Source organism: Halichoerus grypus, chromosome 7 (genome assembly GCF_964656455.1).
Source record: "Halichoerus grypus chromosome 7, mHalGry1.hap1.1, whole genome shotgun sequence".
NCBI classification, from domain to species: domain Eukaryota; kingdom Metazoa; phylum Chordata; class Mammalia; order Carnivora; family Phocidae; genus Halichoerus; species Halichoerus grypus.
Genome location: NC_135718.1, coordinates 86,062,270 through 86,086,072, shown reverse-complemented (window position 1 = coordinate 86,086,072; position 23,803 = coordinate 86,062,270). Strand labels below are relative to the sequence as shown.

General features: G+C 49.2%; 1 protein-coding gene across 6 annotated transcripts; it reads right to left on the bottom strand.

The window, feature by feature from the left end:
* Nucleotides 1-578: 578 nt before the first annotated feature.
* On the bottom strand, nucleotides 579-22,825 carry CNIH4 (cornichon family member 4). Of its 6 annotated transcripts, none has more exons than XM_036118898.2 (5): nucleotides 22,674-22,824; nucleotides 19,238-19,306; nucleotides 14,231-14,343; nucleotides 8,503-8,643; nucleotides 579-1,685 (listed from the first exon to the last, which is right to left on the bottom strand). In XM_036118898.2, the coding sequence occupies exons 1-5, from the start codon at nucleotides 22,740-22,742 to the stop codon at nucleotides 1,664-1,666; spliced, it is 414 nt and encodes a 137-aa protein (XP_035974791.1). In that variant the 5' UTR covers nucleotides 22,743-22,824; the 3' UTR covers nucleotides 579-1,663. The 6 variants fall into 6 exon arrangements, with proteins under 6 accessions (XP_035974791.1, XP_035974790.1, XP_077933960.1 ...); XM_036118897.2 differs by lacking the exon at nucleotides 579-1,685 and adding an exon at nucleotides 4,772-4,969 and having other exon boundaries at nucleotides 22,674-22,823; XM_078077834.1 differs by lacking the exons at nucleotides 579-1,685; nucleotides 19,238-19,306; nucleotides 22,674-22,824 and adding exons at nucleotides 4,772-4,969; nucleotides 14,822-15,020; nucleotides 16,093-17,606.
* Nucleotides 22,826-23,803: the final 978 nt, after the last annotated feature.

Sequence of the window (23,803 nt, the reverse complement as noted above, 5' to 3'; positions counted from 1 at the left end):
ATTGGTCTCTGAGCTGGGCATGGAGCCTGCTTAATTAAAAAAAAGATCTTGGAGAAAGCATTGAGTGTGTACAAACCCACAGCACATTTGTGTTTGTGAGAAAAGGGAAAGAAAATCTGTTGTCCCAGTTGCCCCCTTTAGGAGGCTTCCCTCTAGGAGCAGAGTCCTGCACAGAAGGATGCTCCCCTGTGAAGTCTGCTGGGCGGGCAGTTGGCGGGAGTCTGCAGCGTCCTGAGGAACAGATGGGGGAAGTTTTTCCACTTGTTTTCTTTAAATACGGCTCTACTCTGCAGACTTGGAAACACAAGACTATTCATCTACGTTAAGCTGTCCTGCCAGACCCCAGGACCAGGGATACAGAACTTCCCAGCACCAGGGATACAGAACAAATCCCAGAGTACGTAGCTGTATTTGGGGGAGGGGGGGGCAGAGGGAGAGGGAGAGAGAATCTCAAGCAGACGCCACACCCAGCACAGAGCCCGGGGTGGGGGGGGGTGCGGGGAGGCTTGATCATGACCCGAGCTGAAATCAAGTCAGATGCTTAACCACTGAAACACCCAGGTGCCCCAAGAGCTGTATTTTATTTTAAAGATTTTATTTATTTGAGAGAGGATGAGAGAGAGAGCATGGGAGGGGGAGGGTCAGAGGGAGAAGCCGGCTTCCCGCCAAGCAGGGAGCCCAATGCAGGACTCGATCCCAGGAACCCGAGATCATGACCTGAGCCGAAGGCAGACACTTGACCGACTGAGCCACCCAGGCGTCCCATTTTGTGAATTTAGAGAGTAGTGGTTAACATCGTGGTTTTGGAGTCCTCAGGCCTCACTCGATCCTCTGACTTGACACGAAGCTCCGGACAAGTTCCTCCACCTGCCAAAGCTAGGTGCCTGCGTCTACAGCAGTAGCTAACCGTACCGTACCGGACGCTCGGCTCTGTGGCCTCAGAGGACATGCAGTAAATCGGCAAACGAGTTTTGAAGACTGGCTGAAAAGTCAGCAGAAACGATGCAGTCAGCAAAATCCAGAATACTGGGGCTTCTAGGCAATAAATGACCTGACGGCTAGGTCCCATGACCCGGTTTCTGCAACAAACTGCAAGGAAAGCAGAGGGAGCCCAGCAGATGCAGGGACATTAGCCAGATGAAACGGACACGTCCTGTCTGGATCCCAGGGCGAACAAGCCAACTGTTGAGCCGGGGGGGGGGGGGGGGGACAGACATCTGAGCACCACCTGCATGCTTGGTCCTAAGGAACGAGTAGTTTATGTACGGTTTGCTGTGGGTACTATGTTCGTGTGTTTTAAGAACCCTTATCTTACGGAGATGCATACAAAAATGCGACAGTATTGCAGGTTTAACGATGTCGATGTCGGGTTTAATGATGTCGATGTCGGGTAGATTAGGGGAAAACCAAGAATGTAGCTGGTAAGATACAAAATGACCAAGCCACGTGCCTGAGTCCTGTTACTGTGTACGTGGGGCCACATGAGGACCGTGCCCCACGGGCCTCCACCCGATGGAGAGGACGTGTCCATTCTCATCGAGCCCCACAGGTTGTGCCTGCCGTCTGTGAGTTAGGCCGCGGTTCACATAAGCAGTAAGATGAGCCCTCAGAGGAGATTCGTTCCTCATCTGACTTGATTCCACGTTACATCCTCATTGAGAGACTATCGATTTCCGTGAACTGAGCTGTGAAAACAGACAAAGGAAGGACTCAAGCTCCTTCCTGCTCCAGTGCCAGCCCCTCGCCCCAAAACCATGTGGTCCCCAGAGCAGCAGAAGGGGACTAGGTCGGGTCGGCACCTTCGTGCGTCACGCAGACTCCTATGCCCTCTCAAGGTCGCGCACGCAGGGGCCCCGGCGGGAATGGGGCCTTGTTTGCTAAGCGGACTTTCTGACCAGGTGCTAACGTTCGGTGGGACCTGGTGCGGATGACAGGACTGCTCGGTCACGGGTCCCCAAGGAAGCCAGCCGCGCCCGCCCAGCCTCCAGAGCAGCAACTGAACACAAAAGCAGCTCTGACCGAGGACTTGAAAGAGCAGCCTGACACGGGACTGAGTCCCCAGTGAACGACCCCCGGGACAGCGAGTCTAACGTCTGACGTGATGACCACGGCTCGCGACGCTAACCCTTCAGCTGGGGGTGACCCTCATGTGGGAATTCAACTACTTCGGGACCGAAGATGTTTATTTAACTAAAGCAAACCGCGTTGACTACGGGCTCCTAGAAGTCTCACAGGAAGCTCAGCTGAGAAGCACAAGGCCTCGCTGATGAACTCTCCGGAAGCCAGAGAAGCCCACGCGGCACAGGCTCTGGGGGCCAACGTCTCTATGGTCCTCGCGGCGCTGCAGCCTCACTCCTCTGGCTCGCTGGCCGCCGCTGCACACCAGGCACGCATCCGCCCGCCACCTGACGCTTGTTGCCACCATGACTCTGGTTTCGGTAGCGAGGGCAGCAGGTGCAGTGGTCTCCGATCCTGGCCCCACAGGTCTCAGCCCGTTCAGTGGGACCTGCCTTATGTCACTCCATCATGTCTTCCTTCCTTCCCAGACGTACTTCTTGCTGGGAGAGCCGTGGAACCACACAGTCGGACCCCCTTGTTCATCCAGCAGCCGCTCAGGGCCTCTGTGCGCGAGGAATGGTGTCAGGTGGCGGCAGCAGGAGGAGACCCCCTGCCCACAAACGGCCGATCGCACAGAGGACGCACTAAGTGCCCGATGAAGTCCGGTCCATGGGAAGCATCCTCGGCTCTCAGCCACAGAGCACGATGGTGTGAGAGGAAGCGGGCTTGGACTCCCACTGCCTTGTCGTCGGCGAGGGAGGAGAGCCTCCCGAGGGGCTCCCGGGCTCGGGGGAGCGAGCCGCGTCCCGGCTCTGGCTTCCTCTGTGCTCAGCGAGGACGGGGACGAGGAGCCAGGAGGCGACGCAGGCAGAGGTCGCAGGCAGGAGCACCCCGTGGGTGCTGGGTCTTGCCCGCGCAGATTCCGAGGCCACCTCCAGCCTCCCTTCCCGCTAGGCGGTGGGGAGATGGAAGGGTCTGGAAGGTCAGGGAAAGCACAGTGCACGAATCCCTAGCACTTAACCCCAGCTCTCGAAGTCCATGCTTCTCCCCTCTTTTCATCATTCGTAGAGGCGCCCCGAGAAAACACAAACACTAGTCACCCCGTCTCCTGGCCTTGACGCAGACGAGCAATTCAAGTTCGGAAGCTTTGTTCCTTCTCAACCAGTTAGTCTTTCAGAAGGGCTGATGGCCCAGGCTTGCGAACGACGCGGCTTTGTGCTCGCTTACTAGAAGACTCGGGGGGGGGGGGGGGGGAGAGCAAACCCTCCACCGCCTTCAGCGGCTGGAAATGACCTGTCTCTCAGCTCTCAGGATTGAAGCCTCCCCCCACCCCCGCACAGCTTCGTGGCTTTAAAAGCTTGAGCAGGACGTTGCGGGCACTGCAGAGCGGGGAGAAGGCCGGGGGAGAGATCGGTTTGCTTTCGGGTTTGGTTTTTTAAAAGGCAGGAAGGCGCCTCCAAAGGAGAAGGTAGGGAAGGGAAGGTGCCCCCCAGTCACTTCCACATTACAGCTGCTTGGCTCCCGGTGTCAGCTATACCAATAACCCGGAGGAGGGACTCGCGAGGACCCAGAGGCTGACGGTCTCAGTTTCCCTCACCTGCCAGTCCCTGTTCTGCCGCGTGCGGCCGGGCGCTCCAAACAGGGGCCCTTCTGTCCAGGGAGTCGGGCTTAGCAGCCTCGGGGCTTCTGCCCAGGCCGGACCGAAAGGACACGTGGTGTCTGATCTCTTGGTGACCCCACACCTTGCGTAGCTGCCCACTTCTGCCCTGACGTGGGTCACTCCCCTGCACTCCACTGTCACACAGCCATGTCTGGCCTAGAGGCCAGCGCCTCAGATGACGACGTCAGGGCGCGAAGTAGGACTGAGAATGAACGGCCGGGTCACATCACCAGGCAAACAGAACCCAAGAGGTCAACACTCGCACCAACCACAAGAGCAGACCCCGCTCCAGGGCACCGAGTTTGGCTGGGGAGAGCCACGTCCGTGAGACAGCCTGTCCCGCATCTCCCGAGTCGCACAGTGGACGTCGGTGCGGCGGGACAGAGCTGAGCGGTGACGGACTCCAGTCACTCGATGACCAGCTAGTCCTGCTCTAATCTGATGCGCATCTTCTGCCAAATCACCTCTCCAAACCCATGAGGCAATGTAGCTGAGAGACCAGATGCCACGGGATCCTCAGAATACAAGAGCGGGACCCACAGGAGCCAGCGGGTCCTATGGGTTTGAAGGTACTTTTGGAGGCAGTGGCTTTAAATGAAAATTCTTGATAAAATTTTGCTTTTTTATTGTCCTTTCTAGAAGCAGGAATTACATTGTACCTGGGCAAATGGCTTATAGGGTTTCACAGATTCTGCAAAGAAAGATGTATTTTTCGAAATGCCATTTTCTGTTAACATTCTTGTGAAAAGACTTTTAGCTGACAGTCCCATAAATCTTGACACCGAATTAAATATACGAAGCTGCCAGAGAGGGGTCATTTCTCTCTTCCTCTGCCCAGGTTAACAGCGCTGCTTGCTCTACCCTCTGCCTTCTCGGCAGAGCTTCTGGTAGGCCTTCCCTCTGATCTGTGTCCTTTGTGTCTTGGCTCGCGAGGCCGGCGTGGTGCTCCCGCTGCTACGTACCAGTAACAATCTTCAACACACAGACGACGAGAAACACGTGTCGGGGTTCGGGCTAAAGTTGAGAACCAGAAATCTACAAAAACTCAATTCGTGTTTTTTAAATACTTTATATGGTAAAAATACAGCAAAAATATTTTTTTTTTGTTCAAAGAGGAAAAAGTATACTGCTATGGTCCCGGTTCTAAGGATGGGCTCAGCCGTCTCAGGCTCCCGGGCTGCGTGCTGCCATGCAGGCGGACTCGGGCCGTGGCTCCTCCGGCTTCAGTCGTTTATCAAAGCTAAAATCATACTGCGGAGAGAAGAGACGAGCGTTACCAGCGGCCCCTGAGCAATGTGCCGACAAGTCTGCTCTGTCCCGGCTTGTGTCTCTGAGGCTCAGCAAGGAACACTCATTTGAGCAAAAGACAATCACTGCTACGGTTTTTACAAGAAGGACTACCTACTTGGGGCCTCTCAAAGCCCTGATTTTTTCACAGAACAAAATAAATAACTGGGGTGGGGATGGGAGTATAACCTAAAACCAACGTTGGGCTAGAGTTCAGAAGAAGCCATGTCCAGAAAACAAAAAACAAAACGTTAATCCCCTAGCCAGACCTCGCACCCGCCGTCCCGAGGCCTGGACCCCTGCTCCCCGTCCACCCGGGATGCCGCTGCACGGACCTCACAGCGGCTGGCAGGGTGCGCCTGGGCCTCAGGACGGGCCCGCTGCAGGCCCCGAGTGCTGAGCTTAGCGGCCCCCGCTTTTGCGCCTGACTCTGTGGAACCCCGGGCACCATCCACGCAGCCTGACCGCATCGGGCACGTGGCAGTCACTCGGTGGACACTGCTCAAACCACACCGCGGCCAACAGCGGCGACAGGACCATCATCATGGCCCTGTACTGAAGTCAGCCTGGCTGTGCTAAGAGCAGAGGACCAGAATACACAGAAACCCCTTACACACCACTAATGGCGTCCTTAGTTGTCCAAATTTCACCACACTAGTGAACGCCGCACACAGTACGGATTGATGGCAGTAGCTAATACTCCTGAAAGATTTTTGTGGGGCACCTGGGGGGCTCAGTCGTTAAGCGTCTGCCTTCGGCCAGGTCATGATCCCAGGGTCCTGGGATGGAGCCCCGCATCGGGCTCCCTGCTCCGCGGGAAGCCTGCTTCTCCCTTTCCCACTCCCCCTGCTTGTGTTCCCTCTCTCGCTGTGTCTCTCTCTGTCAAATAAATAAAAAAGAAATCTAAAGAAAAAAAATAAAAGATTTTTGCGAGTTAACTCTAGGTCAGCATAAACCCAAGTGCTTTACGTGCATTATCTCATTTAGTGCGGATCACAACCCAGTGAAGTAGGTACTAGTTACTATCCCATTTCCAGATGAAGAAACGGAAGCACAGAGAGATTAAGAAACTAGCCCTGGGTCACACAGTAAGCAGCGGGACCCAGACTGCACCAGGCTGGCACCCAACCCAATACCAATGGCATCGAGTCCAGCACTCTCTAAAGATGGGCATTTTCCCCTCTAATTCCATGGGACAAACCCTGAGCATCAGCCACGCGGCAGGCGACCCAGATAGGACCAGCTGGAGAGGCCTGGTGAGGGGCCGGACGGCTGGGAATAAAGCCACCAGACACAGCCGCAACCCCGAGCACGAGAAAGCGTGAGGAGCACGTCCTCTGAGACCAGACCGCTCCCTCATCGGGGGCACAAGCGGTGGGTGCACCCAGGGGCGAGGCCACAGCAAGGTGGCGGATGTGACAAGCTCGGGAGCGAGGCAAGAAAGAGGGACGCAGCGTCTCCCAAACCAGCTACGAAGGCTGCCTGCCTTACACTCAGTTGTGCGGGGTACCCCCTCGGCCTGCCCCCAGCAGCTGCCCGGCCCCTCCGCCCGCCGCCAGTACCGTGCCACGGAGCCAACCCCTGCCAACCCCGGAGACTCGTGCGCGCTTTCAAATCCCAGGACTTGGCGTCTACACCTCGTCCTCCCCCCCCCCCGCCCTCCGCAAACCTGCATCCCCCACCCCCCCCGCCCCGCTGTGACCGAGAGCAGCCACGCAGGACAGGCGCAAGCGACACGGCTCCCAGCCCTGCCCGCGGCCTCTCCAGAAACAACTATGAGGGAACTTCTCTGGCGGCCCAGATACCTTCAACTTGGTTTCACTTTAAAAAGTCAGAAAAGCCAGAAGACGGTGTGTCATCGTGTCTTAATATTACATTTCTTTGGGGCGCCTGGGGGGCTCAGTCGTTAAGCATCTGCCTTCGGCTCAGGTCATGGTCCCAGGGTCCTGGGATCGAGCCCCGCATCAGGCTCCCTGCTCGGCAGGGAGTCTGCTTCTCCCTCTCCCTCTGCCCCTGCTTCTCCCTCTCCCACTGCCCCCTGCTTGTGTTCCCTCTCTTGCTGTGTCTCTGTCAAATAAATAAATAAAATCTTAAATATATATATATAACATTTCTTTGCTCTTTATTTTTCACTGTTAAGGATTAAAAATTAAACACGTAAGGAGTGACGTAGAGTTCGAGAACCAGAAAATGGTAACAGTGTGCTTTTTCTATCCCAGTTTTTAAATTATTTAACTTACTTATACTTACTTATATTTAAACTCAAGTTAGTTAACATAGGTATCCATAGATTATCTAAATATCGATATATCTGTATATATATGGAGAGAAAGAGTTTTTTTTTTTTTTAAGTAACTCTATGCCCAATGTCCCTCCTTTTCTTATTTTAAAAACCAGGACAGGGCTCCTGGCTGGCTCAGTTGGTGGAGCGTGGGACTCTTGATCTCAGGGCTGGGAATTCAAGCCCCATACTGGGCATAAAGATTACTTTAAAAAAAAATTAATAAAACACAGAAAAGCAAATATGATCAATAATGAAAACAAAGGAATCTAACCTAATTTCAATCCCATTTGTTTGTGGCTGGAATAAGCCCAGCAGACGGATTTTAGGAAGCCTGCTTTATCAGGCAGAGGCTAAAATGGCTCTGACTTCGAAACTGTTTCAGACAAACAGCAATTTTTTAAAACTGTCATCTCTATGCAGTTTCTAATTACTGGAACCCTCTGAATGACAGCAGTTTAGTTCAACACAAGTTCTTCCTAAGAGTCCTCATGCCTGTGTGAAAAATTTAAATTTACCTGGGGATAAGAATAGGCATGATCTAGTTAAGCTTGCATACAAAGGTTAAGCCTGACTTCTGGCCTCCTAAACTTTAACGAAATCATAGGCACACAACAATCTTGTCTCTCTTCCTTGTTCTGTTCATCGGCCTCTGACAGGTAAAGAGGGTGGCACGTTTATCTCTACAACATAATTTAACACGGGACGCACAAGGCTTCCCACGTCTGAGGGCCAGGCCTCGCTGGTGGCGCTCACCTCCCATGTGCCGAGACCGGGAGGCTGACACGGTTCTACCCGAATGGGCCACCTGGCACACGGGCGAGGCAGCACCACACTCAGATCCTCAGGGCCGACAAAGACCGGGCCAACTCTCAGCTCTCCGCGCCTGGCCCCCAGGAGACCCGCAGCAGGCCGGTCCCTAGGAGCGCGGCCAGCACCGCTCAGGAGCGGCAGTGAGGCCTGGACACCGGGGAAGAAAGGGAGAGCACGGGGACAGCGTCGGGGCTGAGGAGGAGCGAATGCCACAGAGCTGCTCCAGCGCAGGTCACAGCGCACGGGTCCGATGGCACTTTTATACAAAACGCACACAGCCGCCGGCATCCCGCAGGACCCCCCGGAGCTCTGGGTCGCCCGCGCTAAGTCCCGCAGGCCAGTGGTCTCACCTGCAGAGAGCAGGCATCGCAAACCAGGCAGGGCCGCGACACTGTACACTCACCTGTAGAGATACATGAAGAAACAGAGCAGGTGGAAGCCCAGCTTGATCATGGCTTCCTTCATGTGCGACTTCAGCTGCCCCCGGTTGTGTATCTCTGTCGGATCAAACACTCCCATGTTCCCACTCGGCACCATAATGAACCTGGTGAGCACACGTCAAAGGGAAAATCAAACCGTCAGTTAAATACTCAAAAGTAAGTATCCTATAACAGCCAACCTTTAAAAGTGAACCAATCATAGGGGCGCCTGGGGGCTCAGTCTGTTAAGCGTCTGCCTTCAGCTCAGGTCATGACCCCAGGGTCCTGGGATCGAGCTCCGCATCGGGCTCCCTGCTCAGCGGGAGGCCTGCTTCTCCCTCTCCCACTCCCCCTGCTTGTGTTCCTTCTCTCACTGTGTCTCTCTCTGTAAAATAAATAAAATCTTTAAAAAAAAAAAAATCATAGCAGCCTTAAATTCCGACCAGATATGGACAGGGCGCCACGTGGTTTTCCCTTGAAAGACACAACACTTGTTAATTTGTGCTGTAATTTTCTGCCCTCTGAAACAAAACAGTGACAATCTGGAGAAGGATATTTTATGCATCGAGACCCTTTTACCCACCTGTAGGTAACTCCTAAACTGGTCATACCTACAGCCATTTTCCACCGGACACAAGTAAAGGGGACTCCAAACCAAACCAATTTTACCAAGTTCTTAGAAACTTCTTTATTTAGAAAGTTCTAAAATAATTAATGCAACATCTTTATTAAAAAAGATTTATTCATTCGAGAAAGGGAGAGAGCATAAGCAAGCAGGGGAAGTGGGAGAGGGAGAAGCAGGCTCTCCGCTGAGCAGGGAGCCCGATGCGGGGCTCGATCCCAGGACCCTGGGATCATGACCTGAGCCAAAACCAAGAGTCGGACGCTCAACTGACTGAGCCACCCAGGCGCCCCTTAATGCAACAACTTTATAAGGAGCAGTGTCAAAACATAATTATTCCCATTTCACAAAAGATAGAAAAGAAAAATTCTATGAAAAGAGAGACTCTATGTCCAGATGAGAGCCCTCCTCTGTGGTGCTCCTGCTGATCCAGAGATAACATGCCTCAGTCCGCACGGTTCGTAAATGGCGCCCAGCTTATAAGCACAATTTAAAGAAGACAGAATGGAAATGATTTACGGTAAGTACCACCATAGTAAAAACAAAACTCCTCTTCAGTTAAGACAGCAGATAGTTGAGTCAATATGTAATGTCTAGCTTTACGTAACTTTTACAAACACAGGATATTATTAAATAATAATACTCTGACAAGCCAGAAATCTACTTCCCATAGTGGTGGAGGCCTGGCCACAACGGGACAAGCGAAGGCAGAAGAAAACGGCTCGGCCAGCGTGCACTTCCTTCCGACTCTGAACCAATTCCACCCAGTGTTCCCACACACAGAAGAGTCCAGTTGTTTTTAAAAAGCCCCGAAGAGACTACGTTCAACATATGGTGGAGTCTTTTAGGCTTTCGTATTTATTTCACGTCACTGTGTATGTCACAGTCTTCTTTCCCCAAAGGACGGGTCACTCCGGGAGGGTCCAACAGTGTAAGTGTCCGGGTGGCAAAACGCCGACTGCCCCCGCCACTAGTACAACAATGACGTGTCCTGACCTTGCGCCATCCCCGACCCCTTCCTGCCACACACACGGTTTCTCAGCAATGACTTCTGTGGAGTGCAAGTGCCCCTGAGGCCCACAAATCTGAAACTCTCCCCCAAATCCTGCAGCCCATCTAGAGCTGAGTGGAGGGTGACACGTGAGTGTGCAGACAACACCTCAGCTCCGTCTCTGATGACAGTCTTGTCCTCCTCTGCCGTCCAGGTGACCTCGCAGCGCCATCACCATTTTTCCCAGTGGTCCTGACGGGCTCTCTGCCCCACCCTTCACAGGCCGCCTCCCTCCTAGCGCCGCGTCTGCAGTGGTCTCCTCCGCATTCCTGCATCCCGACCTCCGTCCAGCTCCACGGCCTCACCCCAGACTCTGAACGGGCTTCCCTACCTCCTGGCTTTTCTCCACCATCCAATCGATACTACACGAGGCTTCCAGAAAAGTCTTCCCAAAGATACTTCATCAATTTAGTTACTCAAAAACATACAGAGCAAAGACTACATGAATGGGCTACTAAGCACATTAAAAGGTCCTCAATTCCCTTAGTCATTAGGGAAATGTAAATCAAAACCACAGTGAAACACCACACCCAGCAGGATGGCTAAACTAAAAAGATACAGGGGCGCCTGGCTGGCTCCATTGGAAGGGCACGCGACTCTTCGGGGTCAAGAGTTTGAGCCCCTCGCTGGATGTGGAGAGGACTTAAATAAAAACAAATGTAAGAAAGAAAGACACACAACAGGTTGGCGAGGATGTGGGAAAAGTGGAACCCTCATTACACAGCTGAAGAGAAGGTAAAATGGTGCAACTGCACCTGGGCAGTTCTTCGGCAGGTTAAACATAAACTTACCATATGACGCAGCAATTCCACTCCTAGGAAAAATGAAAACGTATGTCCACACAAAAATGTGCACATGAATGTTCAGGAGAATTATTCATAACAGGCAAAAAATAGAAACAATTCAAATGCCCATCAAGTGCAAATGGACACACAAAATGTAGTCTATCTGTACACTCGAGTATTATTCAGCAACACAAGGGAGTGAAGAACTGACACCTGCCACCCACGGATGAACCTTGAAAACATTACAGCGAGTGAGAAAAGCCTGTCATAGAAGAGCACATACTGAACTCTTCTACGACGTGTCTGTGCAGAATGGGTCTTAGGAGACAGAACGTAGTCTGGTCGCTGCCAAGGGCCGGGAGGGGAGGGCAGGAAGGAGTGACTGCTAACACGTAGAGGGCTTCCCTTTGGGGTGATGAACCTGTTCTAAAATAGACTGTGGTGATAGCTGCTTAAATCTATAAATACACCAAAAACATATCAAAAAGAATACTTTAAATGGGTGAATTCTATGCTACCAGTACTTGTATTTATGTATCAACTCCTTGGACCAAGATTCTCTGTGACCCATCCTAATCAACATTACCAGCTTTGTCTATTCCTACCCCTCACCTACGTGACTGCCACCGGGTTAGTGCTTAAATATGCCTTGCGTGTCAGCCTCCTGGTTTCCCTTCCAGCCCTCCCCCTCCCCGTGCCTGGCACACCAGGAGAATCCCTCACCCACCCTGCACGGCTCCACTCACACCCGCCCTCCTGAGAGGCCCGAGCACAGCCATCCGACTCCCTCCTAGCCAGGGTTCCCCACCGCTCATCAGGCCCTGCAGCCCACCTCTCGCTGACCTAGAGTATTTTGTTATTCTGTGTTTTGCCTCTTTGTCCACTTCATATGTCTGCATCCCCAAAAGCATAAAGTACAGACATCTGAAAAGAGGGGAAGGATCCATCTGTTGATTTTTTTAACCTTTTTATTTTTTTAATTTTTTTTTTAAAGATTTTATTTATTTGACAGAGAGAGACACAGTGAGAGAGGGAACACAAGCAGGGGGAGTGGGAGAGGGAGAAGCAGGCTTCCCACGGAGCAGGGAGCCCGATGCGGGGCTTGATAGGTGCCCCTATTTTTTTAAATTTTTTTAAAAATATTTTATTTATTTATTTGACAGAGAGGGAGAGAGAGAGAGAATGAGCACACACAAGGAAGGGGAGTGGGAGAGGGAGAAGCAGACTCTCTGCTGAGCAGGGAGCCCAATGCGGGACTTGATCCCAGGACCCTGAGATTATGACCTGAGCTGAAGGCAGACGCTTAATGACCAAGCCACCCAGACGTCCCCCCTAACCTTTTTAAAAAGAAGGTAAATTTGTGAACAACCGTCGATCTGTCGCGGCCATCATCAGGGCAATTAACCCACATGATCTCTGTGATGACAGGAAACAGAAGGCATGGACTTTATCATCCCCCCCCAATAAAACCTCACAGAGCCAGGGTGCCTGGGTGGCTCAGTCGTTAAGCATCTGCCTTCAGCTGGGGTCATGATCCCAGGGTCCTGGGATCGAGCCCCGCATCGGGCTCCCTGCTCAGTCGGAGGCCTGCTTCTCCCTCTCCCACTCCCCCTGCTTGTGTTCCCTCTCTCGCTGTGTCTCTCTCTGTAAAATAAATAAAATCTTAAAAAAAAAAAAAAACCTCACAGAGCCTCTGCCAGTCTGTACTCTGCACAAAGAAGCCACACCCAAGCCTGCTCTTCTGCTGGCACCTGCTTGGGGCTCACAGAAGAATGCTGGCGTGTGCTGGGGTATCGCTAAGATCCAGCCTCAGAGGTTCCCGCTCTTACTCCCAAATTCGTGTTCTGCTCGGTGTGACCATGGGGACACTAAGCCGTGCTCAAAGTCTGCAAGGGACTGCACCTCAGCAGGTGGGTCAGGAGCCCGTGCTTCTAGCTGAGCTCAGGTAGGGGGTTGGTCTACAGGATGACCATGGGAGAGCAACAAGAAACTGATAAGAAAAAGTTATTCTTTCCCTCCAGAAAAGAGGTAGAGAGATTTAAAATCTCTTCCCTAGCTCAAGTTCTGGTCTCACGATCTCATATAAATTCATTCCCCCAAATCCAGTCACTTCCTCATCCTCAGGGCTTCCATTACCACGTGCTCCCTATCCCCTTCCCACCCCTCCTTTATTATTTTCTTTGTCCTTCTTTTTCTAACTGCACTTTTAAAAAAATCACACATATGGGGCACCGGGCTGGCTCAGTCCGAAAAGCATGTGACTCCTGATCTTGGGGTCGTGAGTTCAAGCCACACGTTGGGTGCAAAGATTACTAAACAAAATTATAAACTGTAAAAAGTTAATAAATAAACTTTAAAAAATAAATAAAAATTAAAAATCACATTTAGGGGCGCCTGGGTCGCTCAGTCATCAAGCATCTGCCTTCGGCTCAGGTCATGATCCCGGGATCCTGGGATCGAGCCCCGCGTCGGGCTCCCTGCTCCGCGGGAAGCCTGCTTCTCCCTCTCCCACTCCCCCTGCTGTGTTCCCTCTCTTGCTGTGTCTCTGTCAAATAAATAAATATAATCTTTTAAAAAAATAAAAATCACATTTAAAAAATAAAAATTAAAAAGCACATGTAAAGATCAGCTGATTTTACCCCAAAACTAGATAAAAGTTAAAAAAAAAAAAAAAAAAAACCTAAAAATTTAGCAGAACAACTAAAAATAATCCCAAGTTTGTCAACATTATCCCACAGTTCACAAGAAAATACATACTGTACAAGTGCCCAACTATACTATTATATCCAATTAGTGTTTACACCAAGCTATGTTTGAAAAGCTTCCTAAATTCGTTAAGTTAGAATTCTGATGTTATCCAGTCTGCAGACTTTAAAATGAAATTCTCTCTGGAGCGTTCCAAATATACTCTAATTAAAAACCTGCAGATATAAGTAACAAGATTCTTATATTCTCAGACTTTTGATCATTCTTAATGTAAAACCTGTAAGTCCTTAGACATCACAACTAAACATTCCATATTTTTTAAATTTACACATGTAAACTTGTGTTTTTATCACAAGAGTGGCCCATGTAAATTGCTACTTGTCCAGTATACCAAAGGAAACAAAAACATATGCTGATTTAATGTAGGATTCTGCGGTCATGTGTTTCATGACTGGCACATATTTTACTGCAGAAAAAAAAGCTATTACATCTTCTTAAATTTTTCTTTAAATTGCCGCGACACAAAGCCGTAAACAAACTATACTCACCGATATATATTCCAAGTGGCAACAGGCAAGTTGAGAAGGAAGATGAACCAGTGCAATGAAACGAGCATTAATACAGTGACAATGGTATGGCCAATCAATTCTGGAATTACCCACTGCAAGAGAAGAACACAGTATTACATCTCCCTGCTGTGCTCTTCCTGAATGTGCATGTTATTTGAAGCTAAATCAGTGAATACACAGAATTTACAAGCTCGTGTTTCAAGATTATTTTTAGACTCAGATGACCCAGATCTCCATACTGCAGGAACTGCTTACCCCAGGCAAATACATCAAGGCACAGCTTAAAAATAATGTCCTTAAATTTCAATTATGTTTTATCCTAAGCAAAGGTTCAGATTCATTCACGAAGAAGGCATGACTGACAACCGGGGGGGAAAATGGAGCATCATTTACTTTCTAGTCCAGAGTCTGTGCTAAAGCCTCTTACTCTAATTTGCGGTGGTTTATATCCCAATATATAACGCCTTGCAAGTCAGAGTATCAATCTTCGACATTTTCCAATCTCCAGAATCCTGCAGGGAAATCACTTCACACACACGCACGCACACAAAAGGTACTGTAACAGCTCACATTAACAGCTCAAAGTTGAACAAATATGGGGCGCCTGGGTGGCTCAGTCGGTTAAGCGTCTGCCTTCGGCTCAGGTCATGATCCCAGGGTCCTGGGATGGAGCCCCACGTCGGGCTCCCTGCTCGGTGGAGAGCCTGCTTCTCCCTCTCCCTCTGCCTGCCTCTCTGCCTACTTGTGCTCTCTCTCTGTGAAATAAAATCTTTAAAAAAAAAAAAGTTGAACAAATATGGTAATGAAGCAGGATGCCAGCCTACTGGCTTTCCAGCACCCACTGCCCTTCTGTATGCTCTCTTTGTTAACTGTGCAAAATTCTAGTTCTCATGCACCAAGAGCTATTAGGTCCTCCATTCACCAATAATCTTCCTCCGCTTTGAACAGAGATTTTTCTTTTAAAGGAAGTTAATATATTTATGCAGACACAAACTGGTAATCCCCACTTGCAGAAATGAGAGGTTAAGTAATTTGCCCAAAGTCAGCTACTTAGTGGTAGAACAATACAGTATAAGCCCAAACACACTGGCCCCAGGGCTCTCTGCACTTAGATTTTAGAGAGTGTTTTTGGAAACAAAGAAGAAGGGATTTGCTAGGCCTTAAACCTAATTTGCAATCAACTGGAACTTTTTAATATGTAATACGGATTTTTTTAAAGTGTAACCAATTGGGGCACCTAGGTGGCTCAGTCGTTAAGTGTCCGTCCGCCCTGCCTTCGCCCTGCCTTCGGCTGGGGTCATGATCCCAAAAGCCCCGCACTGGGCTCCCTGCTCAGCAGGAAGCCTGCTTCTCCCTCTCCCACTCCCCCTGCTTGTGTTCCCTCTCTTGCTATGTCTCTCTCTGTCAAATAAATAAATAAAATCTTAAAAAAAAAAAAGAGCCAATTTAAAAGAATAAAAAAAACAAAGTGTAACCAATTGCACATAGTGCTGACCAGTGCGAGCTCCAGAGTCAAACCTGGAGTGGAATTCCTGCTCTATCCTACTGATCAGCTTAGCAATCTTAGGAAAGGTCACCTACCCGCCCTGAGCTATGATTTTCTTCTCTATAAAATGGAGATGACAATCCCTGCTGTACAGAATTTGATGGACAGCCCGCCGAAGCCGCAGGCTGAGCGAGCACTCCTTACAGGGCAGCCTGGTTCCTGCTCCTCTCTCCGTGCCCTCCACCCACATGGCGGTAGCTCCCAAACTGTATTTCTTACCGTGTTTTCCACAAACAAACTGGAAGCAAAAGTTTTAGGAAGTGATACTTAACATAATGATGCTTGCTTTACTTACTTTCAACCAAGCTCTCTGTTTTCATTCTCTTCGCTGCTTAGCAATGTGTTCTTCCCCCAATTGCTCTCTGAATACCAGCACTAGGCTTACAGCCCCCAGCAGGAGTCTGGAAAATTCTCCTGTGGAGTAACTGAATAGCACAAGAGAGAACACAGACAAAACAACTGCCCTTGGGGTACCCCAACAAAAGTCCAGGTAGACTTCGGCCAACAGCCTGGAGCGCGCACGGGCTTCCCATGAGTATTTTAGGGCTTTACCCTTACGTATGGACAGACAGCCATGAACCAGAAATTGAGGGAAGCCTCCAATATGAGAGGGGAGAACGCAGAGGGAAAGGAGCTTGGAGGGAACAGAGATAATGGAGGAAGCAGAAGGAAATTTCAAAACTACTGTAATCAAAATTCTCAAAGAGCTAAAAAACTCAAACTTGAGCCAAGACAACAAGCTCTTATAAATGAAAACTTGACTTAAATGGTACGCACACTAGGAAATCAGAAGAGAGAGCAGAGGGAATCTTGAAACAAAAAGGTAGGAAAAAAACGGATAAAAATTTTAAAAAGGGCCAGGCAGATAATCCAGCAGATGAATTATCCAGTGTGTGAAAGTTGTTGAAAGAGAAGGGGGGGGGTAGAGGGGGCACGTTATCAAAGAACGAACAGACCTCCCAGGTTGAAAGAGTCATCAGATGGCCGAAACAGGAAAAAAAAAAAAAAAAAAGTGGCCGAAACAGTGCATTGAAAAAGGCCTCAGCAAAGGCACACAAAGGTAAAGCCCTGCAAAATTCCCAAACACCAAGGATAAAAAAAGGTTCTACAACTTCTGGAGAGCACAAGGGGGGAAAAAAAAAAAAAGACGGGCGGGGGGGGATCACATAAAAGAGAAAGAAGAAATCAAAACGGCATCATACTGCCCGACGTGAACGACACTGGAAGTCAAAAGACTACTGACCAATGTCTTTCAAATTCTGAAAGAGAATCTTTGCTAACCTAGAACGCTATGCTCAGAGAAACTATCGCTCCTGGATAAGGACAAGACATTTTCAAACACGCAAGGCCTCCGAATTTAGTCCCCATGTACCAAATCTCAAGAAGCTACTCCAGCAAAATGGAGCAGTGGGCCAACAGAAAAGAAAACCTGACTTCCAAGGAGGGCCCAGACCAGGGGTCCCAGGATGCGGGCTGTGGGGTGGGCCTGAAAGCGGCCAGTCCAGACCACAGCAAGGACAGTGGTCTCAAGAAGAAAGGTCACCTGGAAAAAGAGCTCCCCGATAGATTATTTTAATGTTTGACCCACGTAGAAAATAGTACGGTAAAGCTTTAAAGACGTATCTGAAAAGACTTCATAACAGGTAAGTGAAAAACTAAGGAAATTTTTGGGATGCCTGGGTGGCTCAGTCGGTTAAGCGTCTGCCTTCGGCTCAGGTCGTGATCCCAGGGTCCTGGGATCGAGTCCCACATCGGGCTCCCTGCTCCGCGGGGAGCCTGCTTCTCCCTCTGCCTCTGTCTCTCTCTCTCTCTGTCTCTCATGAATAAATAAATAAAATCTTTAAAAAAAAAAAGAAAAACTAAGGAAATTTTTAAAATGCAGCAATTATTAACACTGGGAAAGAGAAAGCTATCCAGAAAAACACAAAAGAAAGAAAAATATGATCACTGTCTACTATGAGGCTCAGTACCAAAAAAGATTTAGTATGTTATTGTAACAGTACATTGTAACAATGTAAACACTGAATATCAATTTAACTCAAAAAGGAAAACAGGAGAGGTGATGTTTAGGGAAGGAGGTACCTAAAAACTCAATCTATCATATTGACTCAGAAGTCAAGAGATGATACTTAAAATTGATAAATCAAGAAATAGCAGTACAAGCACTTAAAAGAGAAATATGGATATAAATATCAGAAACAAATTAACAGCTCAAGTGTGGAAATCAGCTGCCCCTAAAAAGTATGACAGATTGGATTCAAAGGGGTCAGGCAGGGACTGCTGTTTTTCAGTGTAAGCTTTGTAGTACTTTTGAGTATGGTTGTGTGCAAGTATTACCTTCACAAAAGTAAAAGTTAACATTAAAGAAAGTGACTTAACTTCAAACTGAAGGGGTAATTTCTCAGTAGAAGAATCCAGGTAATATTATCTTTGCATTTCAATTTTTATTTTTATGAACAAAAACCCAATTAAATGCCCCCTAAAATACCCTCTAAAATACTGAGTAAGCAAGAAATATAAAAAGAAATACAACCCAGCTGGTAAAATATATATTTAATCATTCTTCTGAAGACGATGAGGACTGAAACTAATATAATACTGATTACATCTCAATTTTTTTAAAAGTCTTAAAGTACAGCAGATAAATACAAAATCTTTTACTTAAATCTATCACTGTATTAAACCATGCTCCGGAAAATTCAAAATAAAGAAAACAAGAAGAGGAGGAATATCGTTTATTAGTAATTTTAGTTTTCCACATGTGACTTTTTCCCCTCGTGGGCCAGAGAAACGTTAAGCAGATGAAGAGGTGAAAAGACACATGGGAATAATTTTTAGGTCAAGCGAAAAGCATCTCTCAGTATTCAGGGAATTGTTATATGAACTTTTATCCAGAACGCTCTTCGGTCTGCTCAGCCCATAAAATGAATCAGGACTAATTGGTTTCCCCCCATCCAGACAAACCCTGCAACTCAGGGTATTCTTGCCAACGTAAAGTTCTGACTATATACCAAAGGTAAAATGGCCTTGAAACAAATCAACTCATTAATTCCATTTCTCAGCAAGCCACTAAAAGAAGGTCGTCTTTTATGCAACAAAAAACAGCCTGAGCTTTTTTGTCACGAGCAGGGAGGATGGGTTTAGACACAGAAGACAAATACAATTACCCTCATAATGAGCCTTTCCTTTGTTAAGTACTGATGGGCACAGGGACAAGGAAGAAGCACAGTAAAGAAACAAAATTTCCAGTGACGTCCTCTAGTTTGGTTCACGATCTAAAATACTGCAAAAACACAGTAGCTCTACAAACATTCCAATGAAAAAGCAGCAACACGCACTTCAAAATCACATACACATAGGTTGGTTATCTATAAATAATCTCTAACGCAGAAAATGGAGAACCACCTTCAGCGCCAGAAATGAGTAAAGAAATGTCTTACCTTGTTTAATTTTGAGCAACATGATCTAGCATTAATGTAATCACATTCTAAATCAGACAATGTAATGATCTGAGGACCAAGATAAGGAATTGTAAAACTTCTTTGAGAACAACTATTTTTGTCTTTAAGTTTCAGACAGAAACCCAATTGCAGCGCAGAATTAGATTTGACTTGAAAAACTTTTAGTTATTTCCGTAAAGTTCACTCATTAGACAACTCAATTTTCTGATTTATATTCCTTCAACAGACTATTTTCAAAATAATCTTATTATGCTCAATTCTAAAGTGACCCACACGAGACCATTCAATCGGAGTTCCTCAAAAATCAGTGACTGTTAAGAAACGGAAAAAAGACCTCTAAAAACAATTTAAATGTGAAAAACCTGAATTCCCAAAAATAGGAAAAGTGTTTATTTATGACAGATCCATAAACTGTCTCTGAAGACTCAAGATGTGAAAAAAGAAAAGATACAAAACTATCAATACAGAGGCGCCTGGGTGGCTCAGTCGTTAAGCGTCTGCCTTCAGCTCAGGTCATGATCCCAGGGTCCTGGGATCGAGCCCCGCATCGGGCTCCCCGCTCTGCGGGAAGCCTGCTTCTCCCTCTCCCACTCCCCCTGCTTGTGTTCCCTCTCTCGCTGTGTCTCTTTCAAATAAATAAATAAAATCTTTAAAAAAAAAACTATCAATACAGGATGGTCCTATGTCCGTACTGGTTATGTCTCCTTCCAGGTGATCTGTTTTCCTAATACTTTTCTCAATTTCCTAAACCTTAAACACATTAAACATACTTTATACTAGAATTAAGCAAAAAATGGTTTTCAGTACCAAATGTAAACTCTCGAGGACATGTGACACAGAAGGAAAAGTCCTCAACTGAACGATACAAGGCCTGAGATTTGCTGTGAAACGCTCCAACATCCCCTCCCCACCCAGGAAAGGAGAAAGCAAAATGCTGAAAGTCACTGTTGGTGACAGAAACTGGGTTTATTTCACTACGCTCTCTACTTTTATGCTTGAAAATGTCCAATGAAACAAGTAAAAATAAATAAATAAATAAATTCACCTAAATTCTAAACATTTCCATATGGATATTCCCCCTAACATCTCAACACAAAGTCAAACTCATCACTTTCTCCACAAATTGCCCGCCTCCAAATGTGTTTTCTTTCTGTCGATGACACAAGCACCATTTGCCCAGGCTCAAACCACGACAAGTTATTTCTGTCATCTGTTTCATATCCCACACCCAGCCTTCCTCCTCACTCCACCCATGAATCCCTCCTTTCACCTGCCCACACTCAGAGCTGTTTCAAACTCACACGGGCCCACTCCCCAACGGTTTACTTTCCAGTCTTTCCCATTTCCAACCCACTCTGCAGATTCATCTTCCTAATACTCCATTTGCTTATGTAAAAATGTTCAATGGCTCCCTACTGCCTAGAGGATAAAAGTGAAAGCCCTCGCCGCCTTAACACCAAAACCCTTCAAAATCTGCTCTAATCCAGCCTTTCCCACCTGACCTTCTACTACGACCAAAATCAACCACGTCCTCCAGATGGTCCATTCTTTAACCCGGTCATCCAGAAATGCCATAGGGGCGCCTGGGTGGCTCAGTCGTTAAGCGTCTGTCTTCAGCTCAGGTCATGATCCCAGCGTCCTGGGATCGAGCCCCGCATCAGGCTCCCTGCTCCGCGGGAGGCGTGCTTCTCCCTCTCCCACTCCCCTTGCTGTGTTCCCTGTCTCTCTCTCTCTCTCTCTCGCTGTGTTTCTGTCAAATAAATAAATAAAATCTTAAAAAAAAAAAAATGCCATAAACACACCCGAATCTGCACCTCTGCTCTTGCCCGATTTTGAATATCCACCCCTTTCCTTCCATGGTTTTCTCCATGGTTCAAAGTCCGGGAAAACTTCTATCCCTACAGAACTTCTACTCTGACCATTTTCTACCTCTTGCCTCTAATATTAAGCTAGTGCAACTATCCAAAAATACAGTAATACAATATGCTGAATCTCATCAAAACACACCCTAAATGTACCTGAATGTCTAAGTCAAATATTCCACCTAACATTTTTCCATGCACATAAATTGGTATAAGCCACGCCTATTTTGAACTATTAAGCCGAGCTTGCCAAACTGCAAATACAGAAATCCATGTTTCATTTCTCTGGAAGTCCCAGTTCCTTAGGTCACAAGAGAGACATAGGTCGTCAAAACTTAGGCCCGTGATTCTGCCCTTTCAGTCAGTTCACCAAACCTAAGAAAACTCAAGGTTCTCCCTCGACTGGCTGGCTCGGTTAGTACAGCATGTGAGTCTTGATCTTGGGGTTGTGAATTCCAGGCCCAGCCTGGGTACAGAGATTACTTAGAAATAAAATCTTAAAAAAACACAAAACCAACTCAAGGTTCTCATTAGAATTCATCAGTTCAAGTAAAAAGTGCAGCTAACTGGGGCCGGGGAGGCAGACACGGTGCTGGGGGGCGCTGAAGCCGCGTTCTCGCTGTACACACCCAGAGCTGGGGAGTGAACAGGCCCCGCGGTAAAGATAAGAAACCCCAGGCGGAGAGAGGTGAAGCACTGCGCACAGCAAACATCTAGCTAAGTAAGGGGTCCTGACTGCAAATTCCGTCCCTTTCCTCTCCAGCGGGCTGCCCGTCCACAGTACAGCAGGAAACCACACGCTGAAACCACACGCTACAAACACCCTAAAGCCGGGTGTTCTGTCAAACAGGAAGTTTACTTCCATCAGAAAGCACTACGAGGGAATTCCAAGGAAAGAAAAACAATGCAATTCCGCATGTTTGTTTCCCACGTTAACGACTTGAACTGGAGGGTGCACTGGGCGACGACGAAGACTGGTGGCTCCCCGAGAGCAGGGTGCGGGTCCAAACCTCACGTGCGGGCCTGGACCCCAGTCTGAAGACGAGCACAGGAGCAAGTCTTCTGCGCGGGCGCCGCTTCGGCACGGACACAAGCGCACCCGGCCCCGCACGGTCCCACGCACGGTCCCCCGCAGAGGGCTGCTCCGGTCCCGGGCCCTGGCAGGCCCCGCACGATGCCCAAGTCCCAGGCGGGGCCCGGCCGCCAAGGCCCCGGCGCCACAAGGGCGGCGGGGGCTGTCGCCCACAGCGACCAGAGGCGGCACGTCGCGTCCGCTTGTCCGGGACCCCAGCGCCCCCCGCGGCCCCGCCAGGGAGGCCCGCCGCCCGGCCGCTCGGGGCGGGGCCGGTGCGCGGGGGCGGGGGCGGCGGGAGCTGCGGGCTTCCCGACGGGCCTTCCCGGCTGGGCCGTCCTCCCGCCCGGCTCGCCGCCCGGGTCCCGGTCCCGGTCCCGGCCGGGCCGCCCTTGCCCCCGCGCACCTGCCGGGCCCCGCCTCAGCCCCGTCCCCCGGGCGCCGGGCCCGGCCGGCCTCCGCCCGCCTCAGGCAAGGATACGAAGTACACCGAGAGGAAGATGAGCGCGCAACAGTCGAGGAGAGAGAAGACGAACACCACCGCCTCCATCCTCCTCCTCCGCCGCCGCCGCCGCTCCTTCCGTCAAACCTGCTCCGGCGCCCGCCGCGCCCGCCGCGCCCGCCCGCCCCTGATAGGCCCTCGCCGGGGCCGCTGGGCGCGTAGTGCGGGCGCAACGGCGCGGCATGCCGGGAGTTGTAGTCCTCCCTCGAACCACCCGGCCGCCGTAGTTCTGGCGCATGCTGGGAAGTGTAGTTCATGAGCACAACACCTGAGCAGCGGACGGGCTGAACGCTACCCTCAATCTGATTTCTTTCCAGAATTTATGACAAGAATTAGCGAGCAGGGGCGTCTGGGTGGCTTAGCTGTTAAGCGTCTGCCTTCGGCTCAGGTCATGATCCCAGGGTCCTGGGATTGAGCCCCGCATCGGGCTCCCTGCTCTGCGGGGGGGCCTGCTTCTCCCTCTCCCACTCCCCCTGCTCGTGTCATCTCTCTCGCTGTGTCTCTCTCTGTCAAATAAATAAATAAAATCTTTAAAAAAAAAAAGAATTAGTGAGCTAATTAATTACTGAGCGCTGGTAATCTGCTGGATACCTGGTACAACTTGTTATCATGTGCGATTTTTCTTTTGGATTCCGCGCAGGATCCACAGGATCCCGGACTTGGCAATGCTAAGAGGTTTTTCTCCTGAAGCCCAAGTCGCGCCGAAATAATCCTTGGCTTACAGGTTGAGTCTTGCCCTTTCTGATCTCCGTTTCTCCAGAGGTTTCCCAGTCCCTTGCTTATTCTGTGAGAGCAGCGATTCTCTCCACTCTAGACTTTAAGATTTTTGGAAGTGTTGTCATCTCATCCATTCATTCAACAGCTAGTTACTGACTCCAGCCCTGCTACCTGCCACGACCTGCCCTACACCCGAGATACAGGAATGTGCGAGGCAGACAAGGCAATAAGTAGCGACCAAATACAGGGAAAAGGTCATCTTAAAGGCACATTATATCAAAGTCATACATTCATTCACCCAATATTTTCTGAGCAGCTAGCATATGCCAGTTACTGCACCTTAGGGATACATGATGGGGAAAAGTCCCCGCAGTCCTGTAGCTCCCATTACA